This window comes from Phyllopteryx taeniolatus, chromosome 14, assembly GCF_024500385.1.
Source record: "Phyllopteryx taeniolatus isolate TA_2022b chromosome 14, UOR_Ptae_1.2, whole genome shotgun sequence".
NCBI lineage: Eukaryota > Metazoa > Chordata > Actinopteri > Syngnathiformes > Syngnathidae > Phyllopteryx > Phyllopteryx taeniolatus.
The window spans coordinates 22,561,591-22,580,272 of NC_084515.1; the positions used below are offsets into that span (position 1 = coordinate 22,561,591).

Genomic DNA, 18,682 nt, shown 5'->3' on the forward strand with positions numbered 1-18,682 from the left:
ATGAACTGAAATAGTAAAGTAATGCGTCACGTTGTCTTCGTTTTGACCAGATACTTACAGCGCTGTATATACAAGCAGGTCACAACATGATGGCCACTTGCACAATCCAATGAGATCCAATACGAGCTTTGTCAAACCGCTTTTTACAAAGACACTATTTTCAGTTTTAACAATGTCAAGGGGTCATAGTTGAAGAGTGATTTAGCCATACGTGTATACGGTTGATTTATTATTATTATTTTTTTTTGTATTAACTCTAAAATGTCTGAATTTTAAAATTTGAACATTTCAGGACAAATAAGGATCAGTCCAGCAGGATGCCAGATATGTAGCCACATTTGAAGGAAATGATTGCAATTTACAGTCATATAAACCAACAAAGGATGGATTTTCCTAAAATAAAATGAATGAGTGTAATCAGGATGCAAGTGTTTTCCAGGAGGAATTACCCAAAGAGAGCACTTAATCCCAAATAGTGTTTTTGTGAGTGAGGCAGCAGCTGAGAACGCCACATAAGCAGATTCCATTAAATCCGGTTGTTGTTTCTGGGGTTGTTGTTGTGTTGGAATCCAAAGGTTCCAAATACTCATGGGAATTGTATTTTGACACTTGAAGATTTTTGGTTTCTCTGGTGTTCATTTTTGATATTAGTGCCAAAAGTCACTTTGCACCTTAATAAGATGCGGGACTACTGCACCGTGTACAGAGGTCATTTCTTCTTTTTAAGCTTAGATTTGATATGGGAAAGGGAATCTATAGACCAAAAAATAATAATAATACAGTTATAGCTTTGACCGTCCGAGTTCCCCAACAGGTGACGCTTGTAGCTGCTTTAATGAGGTTCTAATTAGCAAATCAAGTGGAGGCCAGAAGACCACAAGCAAGAGATCTTAAACAGAGAGAGAGAGAGATTAAAGCATCTGAATTCATCACCATGTGGATGGACAAGGGTGATTCCTGCTTAAATGAAGGTGGGCTTTCATTCATCGCTCGCTTTTGTGCTGCTCGAGTACCTTAAACACACCACACACACACACACACACAGGCTTTTGTTGTGCTGCCTTTTGTGTATCTAGCAGAGACAACTGGACAAAAACAGTGGCTGATAAGAGAGAAGAGGCTTGGGCTGTGTGTCAGTGGGTCATCTGGGAACAAAGTGAGAATATGTGTAGAAGAGAAGAGGGGCTTTAACAATACATTGCTGCCCTTTAGAAATTTAGATCGATTTCCACGTGGTCATCTTTAAAGGCTTTGCCGGGAAAATAATACAGTACGTACGCTGTGTGTTTATATGCATGTTCCTGTATTTGTGTGTATTGGTGCTTATCAGTGCATTTTTTTTTTTTTTCATAAAAATACTACAAAATCCGGGTAGAACGTGTGTGTGTGTGCGTGTGTTTGAGGGAGGTCCCGGCCCCATCGCTCAGCAAATCAGAAGCCCAGAAAAGCCAATCTGCCTGGAGAGACAGCAGGCTGTACATCATCTGCCACGGATGAACGCGGTCAGCGCTTCATCAAGAAGCACCCCCCCACCCCCTCCCCAAACACGTTCGCATCCACCCACAGACCGCTTTGTGTCTGGCATGCATGCAGTATTATCGTAGTGGTCGGCAGAGTGGAAAAGTACACAACGATCATGTCTGCCATCGAGACAAGCCAGTTAAATCGTTCCTTCGAAACAAAAACATTTGAAGTCATGAACAAGCTTAACGCAATTAAACGAATGAATTGAAGGTATACTCTTTAGTTCAACAAATTTCACCAATGCTCGGCACTAATTTGACCTTAAATTCAACGCTATTTTAGTTATCAATATTTAATCATACGTTTTTTTTTCTTTCATGATTACCTTTCTTTACTAGGGCAGCACATTAGGACCACATTGAAAAGAAAACAAGTCACATTTTGAAACGAAAGGTCATAGCAGAATGACGTCATATCAATAAACACCCATTTCAGCGTGTTTCCTTGTTTCTCAGAAACACAAACGCTTGCACAAGCGCATTAAAATGATCCTGTGGAAACTACATTTTGTGACACGAAAAAAATGCCATCACAAGATATCTCCTTTATTTTAGTAGCATAATATATGAATACATCACAGCATATAAATATGCTGCCTCGTGGCTGTGAGCAGCACACGCTGTAGTGGTGACATCACATCTAATTCAAGTGGGAAGAGTCCATTGTATATGTCGAGTATATGTACCATAATTGGAAAGAAAATGTTTTCCCTTTCTACATGCAGCGGTCACAACTTTATGACCACCAGCAGACCTGCCAATTCGGAAGTGCTACGTCAGCACTTCCGTATGGGCAAGCTTGTCACCGCACAGTCGTCCTAGCATGCTGCTGCCCAACAGACCTTTCACACTGCGCCTCAGTGCGGTGTGAGAAAACCTTAACGCCTGTTTGTAGGCAGATGGTTGGGCCTACCCAATCTTTTTATGACTCGCTTACATCCCAGTAGTAATGAATGCTCGTCTCTCAGCATTCACCCTGTTGGGCCCAGGAGGCTAAAGTACAAGAAAGTTTAGTACTTTACTTTCTCGTGCACAGCTGTGTTACGGACATTGTTCTTTTCAAATTTGCATTCCAAAGCATTAACGTGTGTGAGTGTGTGTGTGAGCGAGCACAAAGCTATCACTTCTACATCTTTTGAGATAATTGATATAAATCTGCTCATTTTCCATGGCCCAATCAATCTATTTCTGCGCACGCACATTGTGATGAATTCGCTCCACACACACTCGCACGCACACACTCACAGTGCGCACTTAGCACATCTCGATGGTCTGATTGTCTACTTTTATGGCTCTGCAGAAATCTGTAATGGATGAAAAAGGGGCGGTGAAGGAGGAATAGAAGAAAAAGATGATTAGAAATAAATGAGTGAAAGATTGATGGTAGTGCATCGGCCTCCGTGTGCTTCATTTCCCTCTAATCTCGCTGCTTCGAAGGGTGGAAAATGTTGAATTTATAGCAGCAGCTTACTTTGCTGGGGTGGACTACACAGAGAGTGGAACTGAGTGGAGAATGTCAGTCCACCTTTGAGATGGAACAAGTCTGGAAGATACGTATCGGCACTCTGGAACATTGTACACTAAGACAAACAAATAAAAAAAAAAAAAAATGCATCACTAAGCCATAGTTTGGAAGCCTGTTCCAATGTGTGTAATCGCCTTAAGTGTTTATCCAATTCAAGTTATTTAAAAAGCAAGTGCATGATAACTGCATTGGGGGTCTTTAAGGATGTGGTTAATAGTGTTAAAAAGAGTTCTGAGGAGCGGGGTTCAATCCCCGGCCTCGCCTGTGTGGAGTTTGCATGTTCTCCCCGGGTCTGTGTGGGTTTCCTCCCACATCCCAAAAACATGCAAGGTAGGTTAACAGACAACTCTAAATTGGCCATAGGTGTGAATGTGAGTGCCAATGGTTGTTTGTTTGTATGTGCCTTGCGATTGGCTGGCAAGCAGTTCAGGGTGTACCCACACCTCCTGTCCGATGATAGCTGGGATAGACTCCAGCACGCCCGCGACCCCAGTGAGGAGAAGCGGCTCAGAAAATGGATGGATGGATGTTGATCGCTTTTCCCACCTTCATCTGTTGTTGTGAAATCGGAATGTTTTCAGTCTACAGCAAAAATAAAGGAATTGGCCTCATTGTTCCATTTCCTTTGGAAGGGACTGAAGGTATAGAATATGAGTATGAGATCCTCAGTCCCATCGCAGAGATGTACCGTCAACCCTGGGTTCTCTGAGTTGGATTTTTTCCCCCCCGTCAATTAACAATCGATCCGGGAAGTGTGATTTTTAACTGTTCCCGTGTATCGTATTTTAGCAGTGCATGGAAGACAAAATAAGACTGCGTAACGTGTTTCACACTTTATTCATAGAAAAGCACTGAGAGTCCAACACAAATCAATATAAAATGGTAGTAGCGATACATAAATAGTAATAAATTTGCGCTTTATAGACAGTAGCTCAAGAATTTGCACAAAAAAACAAAAAGCAAAAAAAGTGTTGATGTTAAGCTATCATATTTTTGTGGCAACAAATACTGGAAATACCTTTTTATAATCAGTAGCACAAAGAGGCAACAAACACTTTCAATATTCCCTTAAGTTAGAAACAATCCGAAACAAAACAAACGGGAAAACAGTGGGTGAACTAGTGAATAAATTCTACCAGCAAATAGTACTCTCCTACGAATTTTTTTTTATGGTTTTGGGGAAGGGGGGGGGGGGGGGGGGCCTAAGCTCCTCTTCCTTCTGCAAGTGTAAACAGACAAAACTAGAGGGAGGAAGTCACGATGCTGTCCGTTTTACAAGCTGGAACACAGTAAAGGCAGCTTATTGGAGCTTCCCGTTCAAGCAACTTCACTGCTGCAAGTTCTTTTAATGGATGTTTTCTTCGCGCGGAAGTTTCCACCTTATAGATGACGCAGCATTGGGTTTAATCAAGTCTACCACAGAGCATCGATGTCACCAATGTTTATTAAAGTTGGACACAGCAAGGCTAATTAATTGGTGTGAGGAATGGGCCCATGACCGGACAAATTGACAGAAATCTAACAGCAAGGAACTGTGGTCATCCCAAAGGCCATCCCATTTGTTCATAGTTGCTTTTTGTGATGTTTAGGTGTTGCTCTCTCTGAAACAAGCTCCACCACATGAAGACACTAAAGGCTTTTGAGTCCTGATTGAATAAAACCCACAAAGAAGTCAAGCAAAAATAAACTTTGTACATTGATAGGTCAGAAAGGCATCTTCCCAGTTTACATTTCGATCTCTCGTCCATATGCTGCAACGAAGCCAGGTCATCTACTCGTGCATTGTCCAATTGCAAAGCAGGCTGCAGCTCGGCTTGGTTGCTTCCCCCGCCCACCTCTAATAGTGGTTCAGTCCAATGTTTCTCATCTTGCACGTTTAGGAAGCCATCTTTAAAAGCCCATACAAGTGGTTCTGCATAGTCAGGTTTAAGTACAGTATGTATCTGTGCCCATTTTCCTCAACTTACATGCTTTTTTTTTTTTTTTTTTGGGGAAAACATTTTTTCTTTGCAAATAAAAAAAAAAAAAAAAAAAACTAACAAAAAAAAAATAAAAACAATAGTGAATCTAGCAAAACAGAAATTATACTGGAGCACCTGAGAAAAGTCTTTGCTCTTACAAAAAAGCCTGTCGAATACCCCACATCCAAAACAGTTCAAGTACACTCCCACCCACCCCAAGAAACAAATAAAAACAAACAACATACTTATCATAAATAATTATAATTTTACAAATTTCTGAATTGACACTTTAATATTTACAATATCTTAAATGCTTAATGCTACTATTTTTTTTTTGTTTCATTAAGTGATGTCCCTGAGAACTAAGTTTAGCCTCTTGTTTCCTTTTTCATTTTGTTTCTTCAATTAAAAAAAAAAAAAAGATCTGGTGACGTGGAAGGATGTCACCTATGATGGAATGTAATAAAGCAAACATGCAAAAAAAAAAACAACTTTTGTTAATCCTCCTGTCAACATCACCCTGGATTTATGACTGCCATTCTTTGTCACACAAAGTTAGCGAACATCAATACATAAATGAATTAAATGCTGAAGCCGGCAGGAACGTACTGAAGAGGTATTTGTGTGAAGTGCTCGTATAATGTTACGTTTCTAGCTGCAGAATGAACACAAGTTTCAATAATGCCAATAACAGCTCAAATTAAAATATGAGTGACATTGAATTTACAAGCAAAATGTCAAAGCTTTTGGCCCAATGGTGACATGTCAAGCCGTATTACAAGCACATCATCCCTGGTGTGATACGATTAGTTAATATATTGTTAGTGCTGTTTAAGATTCCTTTTTAGGTTTTTCTATTATAATGAAAATGTGTTCCTAACCTAGAATTATTCCCCCTAGTTGTTTTGTTGATTTGGAACAAATTCCATTCTGTTTCTCACTTTTTGAAGTGTCACCAAGCAACCGACGTTGGAACTCTACATATTAGTTTTCAAAGAGGAAGTTTAGTTAGGAAAGTATTAAGTTCCCACAAAAGATGTTATGACGGAAAGAGAACTTGAGCTACAGGCAGAGGGAGCAATCGCTGATATCAACAAGGCCCAAACATGTCTCAAACTTTACAACTGAATACAAAAAGACAATGCGGCTTGGTGAAGAAAAACGCAGAGGCTTGACGATACAGTGGGTCCGGAAAGTATTCAGACCCCCTTACATTTTTCACTCTTTGTTATAATGCAGCCATTTGCTAAAATCATTGAAGTTGATGTTTTCCCCTCATTAATGTACACACAGCACCCCATATTGACAAAAAACAAACAAAAACAAAACAGAATTGTTGAAGTTTTTGTAGATTTAGTAAAAAAGAAAAACTGAAATATCACACAGCCCTAAGTATTCAGAGCCTTTGCTCGGTATTTAGTAGAATACAAACATGAGTCTTTTTGGGGTACGATGCAACAAGTTTTTCACACCTGGATTTGGGTGGTTTTGGAAAACCTTCTCCAGACTGCTCAGGACCTCAGTTTTTCTTTTTTAAGAAATCTGCAAAAATTTCAAAAATTATTATTTTTTTCTGTCAATATGGGGTGCTGTGTGTACATTAATGAGGAAAAAAAAAAAGCAACTTCAAAGATTATAGCAAATGGCTGCAATATAACAAAGAGTGAAAGATTTAAGGGGGTCTGAATACTTTCCATACCCACTGTATATTGCTTAATCTTGAAATATCATGTGAGAAATAGTCACACTGTCCAAACCGCCTAAATTACAGGGAGAACTTTAACATATATATTTCAAATTATAGTATGCATGTGCATGCATCCTAAACTAGAACAGCTCTTAAGCAACATGAGCCTCAGTCCAAGTGGTCCTTGAACGTTGTAATGAATGGATGTGGGAGAGCTGGTCTACACTGGATTTGGTCACGTCTTTGGATTTTTTTGTCACCGTACGGTTGTTGTGGCTTGCCGTCTCTCCGAAAAGGCCCTGAATAAAACGTGGCGATTTGTCAACAGGGAGGTTAAAGCTGATAAATAATACAGTTGAGGTATGATAGGAACACTGTGCCTGTTTTCATCCTTAGTGGGTTCACCCCCCCCCCCCCCCCCCCCCCATTTCCAAACCCCACTTCTTTCCAATTTCTTTTGACTCAAAGAAGCCTGTCCAACAAATCTTTTGGTTTTTGTATCACATGCCACACAAAAAAAATAAAAATAAAAAAAAATTGCTAGTTCTGCTTTTCACAATCTTCTGACTTTTTTTTTTTTTTGTATGTGTAATTCAACATTCGTCCGGAGGGGGCAAAGAAGCTGTGTTTTGTTGTCGGATTTTTGACATATTGAGCCATTTGCCCCTCAGCAGTTTCAGTGAAGTAGAGCAATGAGCTGTGAACACTTCTTGGTTCACATTTAACAAACAAAACCACCACACTGGAAAAATGTTAGTCAACAAATGGCTCAACTTAAGAAGTACACAAGGAATTCAAAATAATTTTAAATACAAATATATAAGACGAACGACTACTACTTAACCAAAGCGCTCCCTGACCAGCATCATGAGTTTCTTCTTGCCCTTGTAGATTTGTTTAAGGTTGTCTACGAACTGGGCAAACTGAATGTGGCCATCCTGTGCCAACAGGAAAGTTTCCCGTGCTTTGCTCAGGAACTCAATAAACTCTCCGTAGTGCCGCGGACTGATGTGTGTCAGTCGAGAGTGCGTGGTGTTAATGTACGCCGAGATCGTAGCGTCCAGCAGCTGCCGCAGAGGCGCCTTGTCCGTCGACATCAGCTTCCCGGAGTTCCTGCGGCCGGGAATGCCGGCGAGACCTGGTGCCGTCATGGTGCATCGCCGGAGGATATCAGACAGCACGGTGGCGCAGTGCACACTCTTCACCACCAGGGGAATAATTGCAGCCAGCTCGTTTTTCCCCAGGGAGTGGCTGAGCGCACAGGCCCACAGAACGTCATTAATGGCTGGGTGCGTGTCCTGGTTGTAAGCCAGGTTCAAGTGGGTCATGGCCAGGGAGGCCAGTTTAAATGAGCGCAGCGGGTACCCTCTGTGTTCCATGTACCTGGCGATCGTGAAGAGCTGCGAGTACGTCATCCCGGTGGACGCCGCGTCGATCACAATCTGGTAGGCTGTCTCAAAGGCGATGTGGTCCTTCTCGCAGAGCGTCAGAGCTGACAGGGCGCAGTTCTGGGGGTCTTTCATAGCGCACTGCAGCGCCAGCGTCCTCGCACAACTGGCCAGCTCCTCTCGTTGGGGGTAATCCAGACTGAGGCGCAGGATGGTGTTGTGGGACATGACGGTCGCCGCAACAATACTGGTGGCCTCGGTGGGTGTGAAGAGAGTGTACCAGCTCTGCAAAATGCTCACCAGCGCACGAAGACCTGAGCGCCAAAGTAATACAAATGTTAGAATAAGATATTTGTGTGACAATGATGTTCCCATGCTACCGATGCCACAAGATTTGCTGGAAAACACTACTTTCCTATTAGAGAGGGCTACGGCCTGACTAAATTAAGCTCCTCCCCTCATGTAAACATAGTTCCTTGGCACCAAGATGCCGCCAAAGCAATATTTTTATATTAAACAGGTTTTTGGTCTGAACCCAAACATCAGAATCGGTACATTTGTGAATAGTGAATCACAAATAGTGTTCGGCGGCACGGTGGCCGACTGGTTAGAGCGTCAGCCTCACAGTTCTGAGGTGCGGGGTTCAATCCCCGTCCCCGCCTGTGTGGAGTTTGCATGTTCTCCCCGTGCCTGCGTGGGTTTTCTCCGGGCACTCCGGTTTCCTCCCACATCCCAAAAACATGCATTAATTGGAGACTCTAAATTGCCCGTAGGCATGACTGTGAGTGCGAATGGTTGTTAGTTTCTATGTGCCCTGCGATTGGCTGGCAACCAGTTCAGGGTGTACCCCGCCTCCTGCCCGATGACAGCTGGGATAGGCTCCGGCACGCCCGCGACCCTAGTGAGGAGAAGCGGCTCAGAAAATGGATGGATGGAAATAGTGTTCCCTCACTATATCCCGGCTCACCTATTGTGATTAAGTGCATTGCGGATTTTCTTTCATATTGCGCATAATTCGCCATATCGCTGGATTTTGAGTGTATGCTGTAATTTTTTGGTGGTAAAAAAAACAAAAATGCTTCCTAGCCTAAAACAATAAAACTAAAAAAAACAAAACAAAAGAGAAATTCATTAAAACTCAAATTATAAGGAATAAAATGTACGTAGTGTACAGGACTACTGAGGATCACTGTATGTTTAAGCGTTTAAAAGGTGTTTAAGATAGGAGTATGGTAGAGGTCAACAGGAGTGTGGGGAAGATTAATAAGAGTCTGTGGAGCTTCATGCAGTTAGTAAAAAAAAAAAAAAAAGGAGGTCAATACTTTGCAGATTACACGTATTGCGGGGGTGGTCCGAAACCTAAACCCCACGATAAACGAGGGTTTACTGTTTGCGACAGAAGAGTGTGCAGTTTTTGAAGCATCTGCTTTGTGTTTTCGCTTTAATTTGCCACTTCCTGCTGCCTGCAACATTGACAGATTGTTATGTTAATATATGCACAAGGATGAGAAAGTATTTACAAGATTTACTCAAATAATGGCGCAGGTTATTTACTCCAGTGCTAAGCGTAGCAGACAGAAGAAGCATCTTTTAGAGAGGAGGCCTTATAGTTGTACAGATGCTTGTTAAAAGGTGGATCTAAACATGATGATAATGGTTTATTGGTCGACGGAGAACTCTTCTTTCTGTTACAAATGCAAAATGAATGTAGGACTCCCTCATTTATCATTAGCAGTTTCTATTAGTGTGTCATTTTATTGTTAGTTCCGATCAATAAAGTTCCATTACAGTCACTTTTATGACAGTTATACCGGCCTGAGTAGGGCAGAGTTTCAATACTAAGGCTGGATTTACGCATGGTTCATGTGACAATTTTGACTCAAGTGGCACATTTCGCATATGCACCACAGAAGCGTACGTAAATAGAACCCCCTTGCATGGAATCAAATATACTCAGGCCTCTTCCAGATACAGCGCAGAGTAAACGCAAAGATTGGATATGCCTCGTCAATGCGAGCACGACGTCATCAAGTTACACGGATCGGTGACATCTACACACTCGCATCTCAAACAACACAAATAAGCACATTCAAAAAATGACAACAAAAACAGCTTCGGTGACTCATATATTCACTGGATCGCAACGTTATACAACTCACCCAAAGCAACTGTCACCACAAATGGGGTCACATCACAAAGTTTTATTTTACAAAGAGGAACTGGACAAGGATGCCCTCTCTCGCCCCTGCTATTCGCACTACTTATCAAACCACTGGCAATACGGCAGAACACTAATATTAAAGGTATTAGTACTACTATGTCAGAACACAAAATTAATCTTTATGCACATGATATCCTTCTTTATTTACAAGAACCCAATGCATCACTTCAAACAGCTTTTAACCTCATTAAGACATTGTCGCAAGTATCAGAATATGCTATCAATTGGTCAAAATCAATAATACTCCAGATAATGACGAACTCATGGAATCCTGTGGACAAAATCCAAACTTTGCTATTCCGACTGGGAATATCAAATATCTAAGCATTAATGTCCCAGCAAAACATACAGAGTTAAATAATTTAATTCATATACCTCTACTGGAATTTTTTTTTTGACTATTTAAAACATTGGAACAGCCTAACTATCTCACTTTTAGGGCGTATAGCTATGAATGACTGTAATTGCACCAAACTTTCAGACCTCCCATTTATCACCGCAAGTCTCGAACCTCACAATTGTTTTAGGAATCAGATTATTGCTGCCACTTCATTGGCTTGGTGGAAAAGTCTATAAACCATGGTGCCAACTGAGATTGGCACCATGTCGTTCCTCCCCAGTCTGGCACAATCCCGATTTTGAGATTAACAAAATACCCCTTTACTACAGCACAATTGACCGCCTGCATCACTTATTCAAAAATTAAAATGTTTGAATACATTTTCAAGTTTTTTAAAATTAATTTACAATCATTTTATACCGAGCTGTGTCTTTTTAGGCCACGAAAAAAAGTGCTTAAATTTAAAGGACAATCGACTTCAACAGACGACTCCTCCTCGTATTCGTTCGTTAAATCGAGGTTCCAATGTACTGTATTTCGTATTTGTTTTCTTTTCAACCCATTTCCTTTGGTTGTTTTTTCTAAGAATAAACACCTCTGGTTTGGTGCCACCACTCCTGAGGGAAAAAAAGGAGATGTCTAATTGGGGACAGGCTTTTATTTGTTGAGATACCAGGCAATTAGAGCTACGAACGAATCCGTGCTGATTCAGATTCACTTGCGAATCCCTTTGAAAGAAACAAATCTCGAATCTGAATTTTCTCATTCAAATCAAGACGAATCAAAAAATAAAATACTTCTTACTTTATTCTGACAAGCGCTGCAATGCTGTCCACGGTCGCTACTATTTTGACCTGTTGTGCATCGCTTTTGCGCATGTACATACACGTTATAGCTTCACCGAGCTCTCCATAAAGTTTGTTAAAAGAAAAAAAGAAACAAAAAGCTCTCCACTGAAGGAAGCTTGTGTTTCGCCTATCTCTCCACTAAGCTGAACAGATAACATGGAAGCGCCACAAGAGAAGCCGAAAAGTAGCCATCTCTGGAGATGGGCTGCGGCAGAGAGGGAGAAAGTTGAACCAACACAGCGTCAAGCTAGAGTGGCGAGGTAGCCAGCAGGCTAGCTGCGAAGGTGGCAAATTGGTCCGGTCTGCGAGGATTTATGGCACCAACAAGCGGAAAACAGACCCGGGATTCTACCTGTGGCCAAGGTCCGGCAAGGGATCCTGGTTAAAGTAAGCCATTCTAAAATAAAAGGATAAACCTCACTGTACGGAGAAGCACCACCTAAAACACCGCAGTCAAAACGTGCCAGCGTACTCTCTTACCGGTTCAAATCGATAGTTTACAAATAATCAAATTGGATTTTTTTTGTTTGTTGGGCTATTATTTCTGACTAGTACAGGGCGTAAAGATTTGATTGTGAGTCGCTATTCATTCGTTAGTTTCAACATACCGACTTCAGTGGCACAGGTTACCAGCCAGCGGACCATCTCTCTCCTCCTCCAGTTGAGAGTGGACAGAGTCATTCTCATCACCTGCAACATGAACGTGGACAATATGATCTTGCAAGTGTGCACAAAGAGAGCAGTAACGAAGTTCAAATGTGTCATTTGTGAGTTTCTCTATCACGGCCATGCAACATTGGAGGAGTTGCATATCTCAGTTTACTATGGATTCTTGATTTTTTTTTTTCCAACTCAACAGGAGAGAAAGAAAAGGAGAGAAGGAAAAGGAAAAAAAAAAGGACGAAAAAATCCTTTTAACTGCAATTTTAATGGCTGTCAATTATTCTGGGATATCCGGTCGGGCCTTGTCACTATCCCCCGCGAATAGCGGGTGTCAATTGTATATACTGTATATGCAGGGATCCAAAATTGGCAAAATTCTATCTGGATCTCATCCTGTTTATATACAACTACTGTATGTCAAACCTCATCAAGTCAGGCTGTTTTTAATGCTGTCTAGTCTTTTTCTAGCAAAAATAAGTTTTAAACTTCCTTGAGACCAAAGTGTTGATCGTGCCAACGCTAAGATTTATTTTGTCGGGCGAAAATATTGTTTGCAGTGAGACTGTTGAGCCTTTGAACGTGCAACCAAAGTTACGCGCAGGGTGTCCACACCTCCTCATTATTATTGAATTACAGAGTTGTCCTAAAACTCACGAACACGAGCGCACACACAGACACACAAAGACACACATACCAACCCACATACGCTACCTGAAGTCCTAGCTCCAACGCCACATTGAGCAGAGTTATATCAGGCGGGCTGTCTGCAGGTGTAGCTATTTTGAAGGCATCCTGGGCTAATTTAAAGATTAAGGAAGAAGAGTGGATGTTTTTCTGGATGGCTTCCAGAACCGTCCGCAATCTCAACATGTCACCTAAGGAGAATCAGAATCATCTTTATTTACCAAGTATGTCAAAAACACAAGGAAGATGTCTCCGGTAGTTGGAGGCGCTCTAGTATGACAACAGACAGCCATTGTGACAAAAAAATACATTTAAGACATAAAAACACATAAGGAGCAAAGGTCGTGTTTGCATTAAGTTTTTCAATCTCAATGAGACACTGTTCTAGTTACAGCTAGGACCGTACCTTTAGCAGCAGTTAGCATAGTCGAAGCGAGCTCACACTGCTGCGACTCCAAGTGCCCTAGAGTGAACCAGCGTGGATATCTACTTGGAACGATGGAAATGCCATGATGAGGGTGACCGACATCCCCAGAGCCTGCAGATGACTCCAGAACTGGCAACCTAAAGAAAATGAACAACTTCAGTTTCATACAATTCACTGGATTACGAGGATAATATCTAATAGCTATGGTCATTTTCATAAGCAAAAACATCAAGTAATACCAATATACTGTACAGGTTATCTCCTACATCAGATCACATTTTATTTAATGGTATAGTATGGTATGCTTTTATAGTCAATCCTAAATTTGTGTGGAACATATAGACGGCTGAAATTTCTTGCAGATAATTGATGGCACAGTTGACTCTTGCATTTATTTATGCCAGTCACACAATCGTATGTATCGCTCACAGACCGCACAGAGACCAAGGCTTTCTTATTACAACTTACAAAAGCAGTGAATCAACATTTGACGGAAAAAAATGAGAACTAAAGGCATAGCTTCAAGTACAGCAGGTAAGGAGTCTGACCTCATGGCGCGGAGAGCCACCTTATACGCCAGGTCTGCATCATGTGGCAGCAGTGCAGAAAAGAGGTACTTGGCAAAAGTGTGCATAGGAACACTTTCCCTGTGGATGACTTCACCTAGACCACTGAAAGGACCAGCTGTGTTGAGGCAAAGAATAAATCATTCTCAGTTTTCGAGGACAATGTGTTTTACAGTCAGTTCCCTGCAAATATATTGGAACAGACATGATATTTTTTATTTCAGTGATTAAAACGTTTGGGTTTGACATCAAAAGATAAATATGAAATCTACAGTATATTTCAGATTTTATTTCCACGTATTTACATATGCATCAGATACAGTGGTTATGTTTTCTAATAGTGATGTGTCTAATTTCCATTGCTGTCTTTTTATTTAATCAAGTTCAAATACAAGATTCATTCATTTATTCTTGCACAACTTCAAAGTATTATTTGTCATGGAATGCCACATTTTTAAGTGAGCAACAGCATTGAATAAGAATAAGATCTAACTTAATATTTAGTTGCAAATCATTTGATTGCAATACATGACCCAGTAACATCACCAAACTTCTGTGATGCCATTTTCTTTTATGACGCTTTTGCAGGCTTTCACTGCAGCCTCATTGTTGTTGTTCATTTAGAGTGGTTACTTCCTTGAATCTCCTCTTTAGCATGTAAAATGACAGGTTTACATCTGGAGAGTGACTTGGCTAATCGAAAAACCACTTTCTATAGAGTTCTAAGTTGATTTTGCGCTGCCATCATTTGTTACATCATCACTAAAGATGAGTGAGCACATCCCAGAAGAAGCCATGCAAGCTGAGGACATGGCATTACCTCCAGAAGATCTTTTATCCAAACTTTAGCATTTCCATCTTTTTTGTAAAGGTTAATTGTTCTCTCATCAGTGCATAATATTTTGTCCCATAATATTTAAGGCTTTCTCTGTACTTTCCGGTGCATTGCTAATGAGTGGTTTGCATTTTCTGGTACAACCGGTGTACTTTTGTTCATCAAGTCTTCTGCAAACAGACTGTGATATATTAATTCCTGCTCTCTGGAGGCTGTTGCTGATGTCACTTAAAGATGTTCAGGGGTGTTGTTTTAAAGTCCTCAAATGTATATTCTTTTGTAAACTGCTGTTGTTTTCCTTATTTACACGTTTGATGTCTTTTAGTCCACCTTATTTTCTCAGTACATTCCAAATACTTGTACTGGCTACGACCAATGTTTGTTTCATGGCTCTGATTCATTTCCCTTTTCTCTCAGCTTCACAATTGCTTGTTTTCCCCCCGTAGACAGCTCTCTGGTTTTTGAAGTTGGTTACACCTCTGTCATTGCAGTCTGCACAGCAAAAACCCAACATTTAAAACTTGAACGTAAACTGCCACTGTTTTCATTGTTTGAATAATGTTCTAATACCTTTGCTCACATGACAAATGGGTGGGTTTAAAGTAATGTTAACCAAATTATGTATCTGATCCAGATGTAAATACATGGAAATAAAATCTGCAATGTTGATCTTTACTCATATTCTACGTATGATGCCAAATCCAGATGTTTTCCGTCTACAGCAAAAATAAAGGAATTGGCCTCACTGTTCCAATAATTTGGGAGGGGAGTGAATTTGCATTTAGAATAGGCTTGATAAGGTACGAACACTGTAAAATGAGTATAACATGTCAAATGTTGATTGTTGTACCTTCTAGTAACTGTATGGCCTGTTTCCGGAGGGTTTGGACCAGTACGTCATCCAGCTCTAGCTCTTGCAGCTTTGCAACTATTTGCTCTTCATTGCGGCACACCTACACAACAACACAAACACACAAGAGTCACAAAAGTTACACATTGCACAGTATTCTGTACAGTTTATACTCAATACATGATGTTGCAATAAAAAAAAAAGCATTTGTGGAAATGCATCGTTTGAAAAATCCTTTTAAAAATTACACAGAAAAATATTAACTATGAGAACAAAAGTGGAACCTTGATAAACAGATATTGGATAAAATGGACCCTTGGGACTGAACAGTGTGTTAAAAAACAGTTTCCATTTGTCAATTAAAATACTGTTGACAAAGTCTATAAGTTACAGAATTGGCCGCTGATGTTTACTGGAGCTGTAGTGCAATGCAGGCAGAGAATGGGAAGGATGTATTTCCGGGCCATTTCCTGGGAAGGTTCACCACTGTGTCTATGTTTTTGCTATTTGTGGATAATGGCTCTCACTGTGGTTCGTTGGAGTCCCAAAGCTTAAGAAATGGCTTTGGTAAGTTTGGATAAAATGTTAAACTTTCAAACATTTAAGTGTTTTTTTAATATTTATTTACAATAACTTTGTACTTTACTGGGAGTTTTAGGCCACAAAAAACAACTACTATAAAACAATTTTGCGCTGTACAGTAATATGGGTGCATACCGCCTCAGAAAAAAAGTGCTTCAATGTAACGGACAATTGGCTATATCGGACGGTCCCAATTGGTCCCCCCCCCCACACACACACACACACACTGCCCCCACCCTGCCCCCTATTAGTCCGCTATATTGAGGTTGCACTATAATTCATTTGCACAAAAAGTTAAAATTCATCTTGATTAAAAATCTACTTTATATATCTGTTTTCTCAGAGAACAAAATTGTATGGGCGTGTTGCTCTTTGTGCGCGTCAATAACTGCACTTAGTTTTCACTGACAATTATTCACATGAACCATGTCAGTAGCACACGAAAGCTTAAATGACAGTAAAAATGTGAGCAGCATATGACAGTAAGCACAACTTCACAACTTTCATACCTTATCCTGAGCGTAGAGGCCTTCTGGCATTATCCTTTGTTGGCCCATACCCATCAGAGTCACCTCTAAGGCAAGTGTCAGGTAGGACTCTCCTGTATCATGACTGCCCCACACTGGCACATGGTGGTAGACTGGACGTCTGGGCTCACCGTCTTAGAGATGGGGGAGAAGAAATATGAATCATCAGATCGTAATTTTAGGCATTACAGTTGCTGCTGTTATGAATTTAGGAGTAAATAACAATCCAACCAAATTCCCTTCACTCCAACTAACCTTAGATTAGAATTTAATTTTAAACGTGTCCAAGCTAGCTCAACTAACATGGCTTTCTTTGACCAAGAAAGCAAAACGATATATTTTAATTAACATTCACCTGTAAAGATGTAAACTTTGCATGACTTATACATGTTCGGATTAAACTTAAACAGAGGTGTACACTATACAGTATGTGTGGCCTGTGACCAAGGGTCTACATGTTCAACTACCTGACTAGGATAGGGATACAATTGGAGTTAGTAAATGAGCAACAGTCTGGCAGGAAGAATAAAACATGGGGACACACACAAGAATAAATGCTAAAAAGAAAAAAAAGAAAATGAATAAATACATAAAAAAAACAAAAACAACGGATACATTGTATTGTTTGAATGGAACTGTTCCTTAAAGGCCAGAAACAATGGAAAAAGACACCCCATACATATTAAAAACACAATAAAATAAATATATAAATAGTAGGGATGAACACAGAGACCTTTTTTATAGTGGCTATAAAAGGTCTACACAACCCTGTTCAAATCTCAGTATTTAGTGATGTAAAAAAAAATAGACCAAGATAAATCATTTCAAGATTTCTTCCACCTTTTTAATAAACAATTGCTAAAGCTACTGCCCCCGCGACCCGACCTTGGATAAGCGGTAGAAAATGGATGGATGGATGAATTGAAAAACAAACATCTTTTTGGTGGGGGGACGTACAATATAATATTCTGCTATAGGCTGGTGAGCAGTTCAGGGTGTACCCCGGCTCTCGCCCACAGTCAGCTGGGATAGGCTCCAGCACGCCCGCGACTCGAGTGAAGATAAGCAGTACGCAAAATGGATGGATGTACAATAACCTAGTTGTATAAATATGCACACCCTCAAACTAATACTTTGTTGCAGCATCTTTGCCTTTTACTTGTTTTTAAATTTTTTAATTTGATTAATCTGTGAGATTCCCAGGTCATTTTTCAGAGCCTTCTTCCAAAACCCAAGATTAATCAAATTAAAATAAACAAATAAATAATTAAAACATAGTAATACAAAATATTTTTCTGGTGAAGTGCTTTGGGTCATTGACATGCTGAAAGATGCAAATCCTACACCTAAAGTCCCTCTGATTAACCCTGGATAAAGTTAGGCTCCTAATACGCTTTTCCTGACATTTCTTTGCTTTCTAGCAGGAACCACTATGCTTCATTGTAGGGTTGGTGTTCTTTTGTTGATAAGCAGTGTTGTGTTTGTGCCAAACATACTGTACCTTTTGGAATTATGGCAAAAAATGTTGACTATGTCATTGTCATTGCACTATAACACATTTTGTGGCATGCATTTGGAAGATTTCAAGTGTGTTTTTGCAAAATGTCGACGGGCTTAGATATTTTTCTTTGTATGATTAGGCTTCCGTCTTTCTCCTACCATCCAGCCCAGACATATGAAGAAGATGGGAGATTGTTGTCACATGTATTAAACAGCCTGTACTATCAGAGTCTCAACGGAACCTTGCTGTTGGCCTCTTGGCAGCCTCCCTGACCAGTTTCCTTCTCATCTTTTCATCAATTTTGGAGGGATGTCATGTTTTTGATAATATCACTGCTGCTATTTTCTCAACTTGATGATATTTAACGCGTTCGAAAATATTGTGGACCCTTCTCCTGACTGATAACCACATTATCTCAGTTGTTTATTTTTACTTACATCCTTCTTCTTTTTTCAATTGCATTGTACAGCTTATAGGCCACATTACAATAATGGATGTTAAAGATTTGAAATTTTTATCTTGGTCTTATTTTTTTTATATCACAAAAACCTGGC

The 18,682-nt window shown here is 40.3% G+C and overlaps 1 protein-coding gene across 1 annotated transcript in view; it reads right to left on the reverse strand.

Moving 5' to 3' along the window:
- Nucleotides 1-3,866: 3,866 nt before the first annotated feature.
- Nucleotides 3,867-18,682, reverse strand: part of zswim5 (zinc finger, SWIM-type containing 5) — a 62,978-nt gene continuing 48,162 nt past the window's right edge. The window contains exons 10-16 of the mRNA XM_061796719.1: nucleotides 16,610-16,761; nucleotides 15,519-15,621; nucleotides 13,816-13,951; nucleotides 13,247-13,404; nucleotides 12,868-13,031; nucleotides 12,102-12,183; nucleotides 3,867-8,398 (exon numbers count right to left, since the gene is read on the reverse strand). Coding sequence (XP_061652703.1) covers nucleotides 7,536-8,398; nucleotides 12,102-12,183; nucleotides 12,868-13,031; nucleotides 13,247-13,404; nucleotides 13,816-13,951; nucleotides 15,519-15,621; nucleotides 16,610-16,761 — 1,658 coding nt within the window. The 3' untranslated portion in view covers nucleotides 3,867-7,535. The remainder of the gene's footprint in view (nucleotides 8,399-12,101; nucleotides 12,184-12,867; nucleotides 13,032-13,246; nucleotides 13,405-13,815; nucleotides 13,952-15,518; nucleotides 15,622-16,609; nucleotides 16,762-18,682) is intronic.